The 8,189-nt window shown below is 68.8% G+C and overlaps 1 protein-coding gene across 1 annotated transcript; it reads left to right on the top strand.

Moving 5' to 3' along the window:
* Positions 1 to 728: 728 nt before the first annotated feature.
* Positions 729 to 5,514, top strand: MS4A10 (membrane spanning 4-domains A10). The gene is made up of 6 exons (XM_054725743.1): positions 729 to 926; positions 1,848 to 1,967; positions 2,844 to 2,900; positions 3,906 to 4,037; positions 4,484 to 4,594; positions 5,404 to 5,514. The coding sequence occupies exons 1-6, from the start codon at positions 729 to 731 to the stop codon at positions 5,512 to 5,514; spliced, it is 729 nt and encodes a 242-aa protein (XP_054581718.1).
* The last annotated feature ends 2,675 nt before the right edge of the window (positions 5,515 to 8,189 follow it).

Here is an 8,189-nt window from a genome sequence, read left to right as displayed (position 1 = left end):
GAGCCTCCCGCGGAGTCCCCCACCCTTTCTCGTGCCGCTGAAATGCCCAGAACATCCATGTTCACTCATCGAGGCAACCGTACGCCAGGGATTTAAGCCCACAAGCTCTGGAGCTGGTCTGCCAGGCTTTAAGTCCCAGCCTAGTCATTTACTCGCTGTGTGACCTCAGGCAAGTGGCTTAACCTCTCTGAGCATCATCTGCAAAAGGGGAGCAGGGACCAGGATAACACCCGATAATGAATGTAAAATGCTGATCACACTGCCAGCAGCAGAGAAGGCACATTTTTAAACGTTGGCTTGTTGTCTGGGTTAAATATTGACCTCCCAGCTCAGTGTCGGCTCACAGCAGGTCCTCGGCAGGAGCTTCCGTCCCTGCTCTTCCCCAATCCAGGAGGCACAGGGATTCGACCCCCACCGCCCTCCTTTGCCTGATCGGGCCCAGCAGGCAGGGACGATTTACAGAGTTCCCCACGCCTGCCACGGCTTTTGCCAAACGGCACTGGGGCAGACGGGTGAGGCCTGTCTTTGGGTGGAGGGGGGTCTGTCTGCCCCAGAAGTAGCTGTGTCCCTGCAAACCCCGCCCCCGGGGGCCAGGTTATTCCAGGCCAAATCAAGTCCAGGGGCTGCTGGGCGGGGCAGCCACCGTTCTGGAGGGCAGAGGTGACAGGCACGGACGGGCCCTGACTCGGCCTGTCTCCCTGGCCGGCAGCCGGATCCTGGCCGGAGTCATGGCAGCAGAAGCCCCGCGAGCGGCCGCAGCTGTTCCCAGATCTGGAGCTGGCGGTTTGGAGCCGTGGCCGGCCCTCGGCCCAGCCCAGCCTGGCCCGACAAGCCCACCCCCGAAGGCGACCCAGCCCGGCCTCCTGCCTCCAGACTGGCACCAGGAGAGGCCCCGGGAGAGGAGCATCCTTCTCAAGGCGCTGGGCGTGAGTGTCCGTTTCCTGGGCCCTGGGGGTGGGGCGGAGGAGAGGGGGTACACGGGGAGGGTGCTGGGGAGCCCCGAGGGTGGAGGAAGGTCCTTCCCGGCGTAACAGACATCCTACAATTGGAGATGCCGAGAGGTGGCGAGAGGTTGTCACACCCACCGGCCCTGGCTCGGGGCTCTCAGGAAGCCCCAGCAGGAGGTTTCCTCTCTTCCCTTCTCTCCCCCATCCCCCCACCGAGCCCAGGCGGGAGGGCACCGGCGTGGCCGCAGGTGGGAGGACAGTTACTCGATCCCCACCTGTGCCGAGCCGGCACGGCCGTGGCATACTCAGCCCCACGCTGGGCGCCATATGTGCCGCGCAAGCTCAGCCAGGTTCGGTGAGCCTGAGAGGGGGGCGGTGAAGGATGGAGAAAAGACAGACGAGAGAAGAAAGCTGGGTCTGGGTGGGACACTGTCCCCTCTGATGGAGAGCGAGCGACAGCGCCACGGCCTGCCAGCCGTCTTTATTTTTATAGCCGGATCCCCCGAGGCCAAGGGAGGGCGTGGGAAAGATGTTTACAACGTTCTCTCGGGTTTCGAATCTACTCAATTACATGCACCTGATCTCTATCAAGCCCACGAGGGCTATAGGTTCGGACCATCAGGTCAAGCTGACAGCTACAGCTGTTGGCTATCATTGTGCTGGGAGGCTCTGCCCTCCAGGCTGGGACTTGCACGTGGCCATGAGGACTGTGCCCTCTCATTAGTCCGAGGCTTGAACCTGTCCAACCGCTGTAGCCGCTCTCCACACCCACCCGCCTCCCCAAGGAGTGGGCCTTCCTCGCAGACCCAGGAGCCCTCAGACGGAGGGGAGCCGGCTGGCCCCGGCACCGATGGCCTCTCCAGGGCCGGGCCCCTAACGGTGGCTCCCGTCCCGGCCCAGGCCTCCCACGCTGCCATCGGGGTGCTGCACGCGGTCCTCGGGGGTTACCTGGCCTTTGCAGTCAAGAACCTCCACCTGGTGGCGCTGAAGTCTTGGTACCCGTTCTGGGGGGCTGCCTCCGTGAGTAGGAGCCAAGCATGGCGGCTCTGGCATTTGGGACGGGATGCGGGTGGGGCTGAGAGCTCAGAAAGGAAGCATCCGCCGGGCCTCCGGGGTCCCTCTCTCTGCTCTGAACTCGTCACTCCTGAAGTAGCCCTTCCCGGGAGGCTCTCTGCCCTCTGCCCTCCGTTAAGTCGCGCCTCCAGCGGAGAAGGGGGTGAGCGTGCCCCGGCGCCCCGCCACCTCCCGCAGGCTCCCAGGCGGCGTCCCTGGAGCCCAAGTCCCTGTCGGGCGGGCCTGCAGGAGCCCGAGGGTGTAAGCTGGCTCCTGCCCCCCCAAGGGCCTGGGGGAGGACGGAGCGAGAGGAGAGCAGCGCGTCTCGGCTTCAGGGCGTCCCCGTCCCGGGTGGAGTCCTGCGCGGTGTCCCAGCCCCCCACTGCCGCTCCGCCCCGAGCTTCAGAGATGGGACCGTCTCTGCGCAGTGCCCGTTCAGCCCTGGGCCCCGGTGGGCACGCAGTAGGTGCTCAGCGAACGTGTGAAGTATAATTGCAGAAATACACCCGAGACCGTGAGGGGAGAGCGCACTCCACCCACCGCACGACCCAGGAAGGGGGGAGGGTCCGCGGGGAGGGGATGGTGCAGCTGCCCCCCAGGGAAGGTTTGGGGAGCGGAGAGGCGGGAGGCGTGTGGAGGTCTGTGCGGAGGGCGGAGCCGCTGGCTGGCCGGGCCTGGGCCGGGCCGTGTGGCCGGCAGGGTGAGCCTTAGTTGGAGAAATGGTGCTCTCTATACCGCTGGCCGCCACCAGTGGGTTTCCTAGAGAATAGTGAGGAGGGAAGGAATTTGTGGGTTTCAAGGAACCCCAGCTTCTCTTATGACTGTTTCAAATCTGGCCTGCAGTTCCTCATTTCAGGGATCTTGGCGATGGCAGTGGCGGTGGTTTCGAAAGCCTCTCTGGTGAGTGGGGCACTGAGCCGGTCCCTCCATCCCCTGCCTGGGGCACCTGGGCAGGGCCCTGTGAGTGAGGGGCCCCCGGGCGCCTCCCGCTCCGCCTCCCCGCACTGAGGTGCCTGAGTCTTTCTAGCCCGGACGGGGCGGGGGCAGGGTGGGGGGGGGGGGAGAACAGGCACAGAGCAGACACCAGCACAGGACTGGCCGAGGGACGCGGAGGACGGCAGGACCGGCCCTCCCACGCCTACTCCATGGCCGCAGTCCACCCCGAGCCCCCAAAGCCCGGCTGGTCCCCTGTGAGCCCTCAGCCCGGCCTGGCTGTGGCTGCCCCATCCCCACGGGGGGGGGGGGGGGTGCGGGGAGCAGAGGGGGGGGTGCAGTTTACCTGACGGGGCAGAGGCAGGAGGGGCCCTCCAAGCCCCGCCCCTTCCTCCTGGGCTGGGAACCTCAGGACCAAACGCCTCCCCTTCCTATACCTGAGCCAGGGCGCCCCGAGCCCGGAGCCCTCCATTCCGCACAGGAGGTTGGGGTCCCCGTGTTCATACGCTTCCTCGTGACAGGCGTTTGCTCTCACTTAGAGGCTCTGGGAACGATGCTCAGCCCGAGACGGTGATGAGCGGCGGGTCTCAGGGACCATGTGGGCCGGGGGGGGGGGGGGGGGGGCGGGGGAGGGCCCCTCCAGCCCTTCCCTGTGGGGAGGAGGCTGGGTGAGGCCGCTGGCTGTTGAGTCCCTGATCAGTGAGCAGAGCTGAGGCCAGGCTGGAGGGGCGGGGGGCCGGGCTGTGGAGGGAGACCCAGCGGAACCTCCTTTATCCCTAAGCCTTTGGGCCTGCAGGCAGCCCCGCCCAGGCCCGGCCCCGAGAGGCTGGGAGCCAGAGCCTGCGGGGCGGCTGGCTGAGGAACCGCGGTGGCTGGGAGTCTGCAGCCCAGAGACGGCGCGTCTTTCCTGCGGCCACAGCGCCCGGCCCAGGCCCGGCCCCTCGCCACGCTGTCCCTGTGCTTCCGCCGTAGAAGCCGCTGTGCCTGGTCGCCAACCTCCTCAGCCTCCTCTGCGTGCTGGCCGGCCTCTTCGTCATGGCCAAGGACCTCTTCCTGGAGAGTCCGTTTGAGACCCCGATCTGGAGACCGTACCCCAACAGCACAGTGAGTGCCGGGGTCCCTCAGGAGCAGGCCGGGTCCTCAGACTCCCAGGAAGGCGCTGCCTGGGGCGCCGCTGGGAGCCCGGGCGCAGGTGCGGGACCTCGGCCACCCCCCCATTCAGATGGGGGCCCTGTGAGCTACACGCTCCTCTCTCAGCCCGAGCTCCCCATCTAAGTGGGGTGCAATGAGGTCATGCCCAAGGCCCCCCGCAGTCCTCCGGGAGGGGCCCGGGAGGTTCTCCCGCTCACACGCGTTAGGCAAATCCCACCCGGGACCCCTGGGAGCCAGGCACTGGGCGCAGAGCACTGACCCGCAGCCGGCCCGCCGCACAGCACCCCCTCCCCAGGGCACCCTGCTGGCGCCGGCCTGCCCCCTGCTGGCTGGGTGACCCCTGCCCTGCACGTGCTGGAGCAGGCACCCAGTGAGGCCTGTCCCCCCGCCCCCCTCAGGTGCACATCCAGCGGCTGGAGCTGGCCCTGCTCAGCCTCACCTGCCTGGAGCTCTTCCTGCCCGGGCCCACGGCCGCCATCGCCTGCAGGGACGACCCCCTGTCTGCGGAGGTGAGGGCCTCATGGGATGGGGACCCGAGGGGACCGAGGGCTCAGGAGGGGGCGTCAGGCCGGGGGAGGGGGGGGGCGTGAGAGCATTCGCTCAGCGGGGCCGCAGAGGCACCCACAGTCTGGAGGGAGAAGGAGGCACCGGGCGGAGGATGCCACCTGGAGGTGGAAGTGCGGGGCCACCCAGAGGGAAAGCCAGGGGCTCCGGAGCAGCAGGCCGCGGTGCTCCCGCTCAGGCGGCCGGGAGGCCACATGGGGAGGCCTGGGGGCAGGACGGCCAGGATGCCAGAGGGACCTGCAGCTGGAACAGCGTGGAACGGCGTGCGCGAGGGCCTGGCCACAGCGGGGGAGGGTGGGGAGAGCCGGAGCGGGTGGGGGGCTTGGCCGGGGGGCGGGCACACTGGCTGGAGCACTTTACAGAAACGTAACTTCAGCCGAATTCCTCAGCCACCCTTTGAGGCGGGCCCTTGCTCCCCCATCCTACAGATGAGTAAGCTGAGGCTTAGAGAGGCCTTGGGGTGGCCGCCGGCCGCCCCGCTGGGGAAGCAGACAGACAGGGCGTGACTTGCGTGGAGTGGCCTGCACGCGGGTAGCCGGCCAGGACGAGGGCCCCGTCGGCTGACCCCCGGGGGCCTCTCCCCGCTCCCTTCTCAAGAACCGGGGAAGAGAGAGCCATGCGCCACCTCCAGGGAAGTCCCTCTGTCTCGCCGGCCTCCGCTTCCCCTTCTTCCCGGGGAGCCGCCAACAGCGGGAAGGGGCTCCGTCAGGGCCACTCGCCCGCGTGCGCGTGGTGACAGCGGCTTCCTGTGCAGAGCGATGACTGGCCCCTGGTGCCGGCCGCGGCGTTGGCGCTCCGGGAGCCGCCCCCATCCTATGAGGACGTGACTGGCGGAGGCCCCCGGGAGGGGCCGCAGCGGCAGTGAAGAGGCCTGGCCCCCCAGCAGCGGCAGATTCACCGGGTGCCTCCCCAGGGCGCCCCCGCCAGGGGCCAGCGGTGCTGTTTGGAGAACTGGGTGGCCTGTCCTGGTGGCCAAGGTGGTCGGTGGCCCCGTCCCCTCGGGCACAGAAGGGCCTCCAGGCCCCCAACCCCTCCAACACCCCAGCCTCTGGTTGGTCAGGGCACAGCCAGGCCCTCCCCAGCCGCCCTGCCTGCTCAGGAGCAGCCCCCGGGCCCACGCCGCACCGCCCACCCGCCCTGACGCCTTCCCCATCGCCGGGTGCGCGGGGCTGGCCCGCGTGGGCTGCGGAGGAGCCAGAGAGGGTGCCTGGCTTTGCTGGACTCAACCTGTGCGAGTCTGGCTCTGCGTCCCTGGGTGCCGGGCAGCACAGAAACCACGACCGATTCTCCCCTCCACCGTCCACGCGGCCCTCTGCCTCCCTGGGCCTCCGTGCGGGGCAGGCGGGTGACGTGAGCGCAGACCCCCGCCCCAGCTCTGAGGCCAGGAGTCGGGCAGGGATGCTGTGGCATCCTGGCCACTGGGTCGCTGGGAGACGGCAGCCCCCCCCCTCACCCCCCCACCGCACAGCTGCGGGTGCTGAGGAGCAGGCGGGGGAGGGACACCTTCCTCCTGCCCCCCCCACCTCCCAGGGCAGCCTTCGCCATGCCTGTTTGTGGGCCGATAACATGCCCTCGGCGTGTCCTGGCGTCGAGTTTTTCTCCTGTGATATCATGTGATGGGCACTTCATATCCCACGAGAGGCTGACCACGGACAGTGTGAACGGGAGGCTGAGCACGGGACAGTGTGAACGGGAGGCTGAGCACGGGGCAGTGTGAACGGGACGGAAATAAAGCGGAGTGGACGCCCCACCTCCGTGCCTCGCTGGTCCTCTCTGCCTCCCGCCTCGCGGTGCTGCAGCCGCCGGCTTCTCCTGCCCCTGAGCCACCCCGGCCCCCCTGCTGGGCCCTCGGCAAGGGCAGAGCCCCCACGTTTGCGAGGAGGAAACGGAGGCTCAGGATGTCCGCTGACTTGGTTGGATGTGGGCGTCGGCGTCAGTGCAGGGGCTCCCAGCCCGGAGGAGACCCCCTTCCTGCCGCAGAGTCAGCAGGGCCGCGGGGCCGAGGGTGGGAGGGGCCGGCGGTCTGAGCAGGAGGCCCAGCGGAGTGCGTGTGAGACCCCTGGCGACCTCACCCGGGGTGGCCCGGGGGGGGGGGTGCTCTACAGAGACTTGGGGGCCCTGCTCCCGCCCTAGGCCCTTGGGGGAGAGGTTAAGTCTGCAAATGGGGTGCAGAGCCGTTCTGAGCGGGAGGGGAAGGCCTCCTTCACCCCCGTGCTCACCAGGCAGGAGGGGAGGCCCGAGGGCGGGCGCAGGAGGGAAGGAGAAACGCCCGCCCAGCAGGTTCAGAGGGAGGAAGGAGGAAAGCGTCTCCCCACACGGTGGCGCTCGAGTCCAGAAATGCAGCCACCGCCACGGAGCCCGTCCCAGTCCCGCTCAGAGGCCCAGGCCTGGTGCCCAGCCAGACCGCCCCTGCCAGCCGGCTCTGCAGGCGGTTCCCTCCCCTCAGCCTCCGCTCCTTCCTCTCCGAGTCCAGAGGGTCCCTCCTACGTGTGGTCGGGGGGCCAGGGCCTGGCATCGCCCGGGAGCTGTTAGAGACTCGCCCAGGCCCACGCACAGCCTGCACTTGGGTGCCCGGGCGCCGTGTCCCTCCGCGGGCCGGGAGGTGACGGCCCAGGGCCTGCGAGTCCCGGTGGTGCTTCTGGAGTTCGGTCCACACGCTCTGCAGAGCCCGGGGAGGCCTGGCGCCCCCAAGCCCTGCTGCCCTGTCCCGCGGCCACACTGGGATGGACACAGCTGCCCCCCGGGGGCACGTCCTTCCCCGACAGCAAAGGGCAGCACGAGGGTCACGGGGAAGCCGGCCGCCCCCGGGGCTCTGGGACCGGAACCCCCGCCTCCCTGTGCAGTTCTCCCTGCGGGAGCCACCCCGAGGGTCAGGGTCAATCGCAGCCAAACGCGCATTTCCTGGGGTGAGTTCCTCAGCCATCACCTCCGCCTCCAGCTACAGCCAAGGCCGTCACCCGGGCCCACCCCGGCTCGGGGGTGGGGGAGCTGTAGGCCCCACAACTGGAGGGGAAGGGCGCCGAGGCACAGGGACAGGAGAGGTGTTGCAGCCGCATTTCGGAAATGCAGCCCCCACACCTGCCTCTGCTCTCCAAACCCGGGCCAGCCCGTCTGCCCGGCACTCCTCGGGGCGCTGGGCCGTGGGCGGAGGGCTGCCATCTGAGCGTGTGCAGTTTCACGGAGAGAACACAGACAGGCAGACGGGGCCTTTGCTGGGCCAGCCCCTCTGCACGGGGCGCTCCGATGGCCCAAACGCCCGCCTGGTGCCTCCCGTTCAGTCGGGCGGCTTCACCCTGACGTGGGCCGAGCGCCCCACACGGAGCCGGGAGGGTGGGCAGAGGCTCCCGTGGAGGCCGAGTCCTGGACTGGGGTTCTCTCTCAGCCCTGACAAGCTCCTTCGTCCCTAAAAAACGGGGGGTGGGGGCAGGACCCCCTTCCTCACGGGCTGCGTGATCGTGAAAGGACTCCCGCAGACGCCCTCGGTGCTGCCAGCCGCTCAGGCAGAAGCTCCGCATCTCAGCTTCCAGGGAACCGGGGAGA

The sequence above is a fragment of the Eptesicus fuscus genome, chromosome 13, assembly GCF_027574615.1.
Source record: "Eptesicus fuscus isolate TK198812 chromosome 13, DD_ASM_mEF_20220401, whole genome shotgun sequence".
Taxonomy (NCBI): domain Eukaryota; kingdom Metazoa; phylum Chordata; class Mammalia; order Chiroptera; family Vespertilionidae; genus Eptesicus; species Eptesicus fuscus.
Note: the sequence above shows the minus strand (reverse complement) of the source record. Positions and strands in the feature narration are given on the sequence as shown.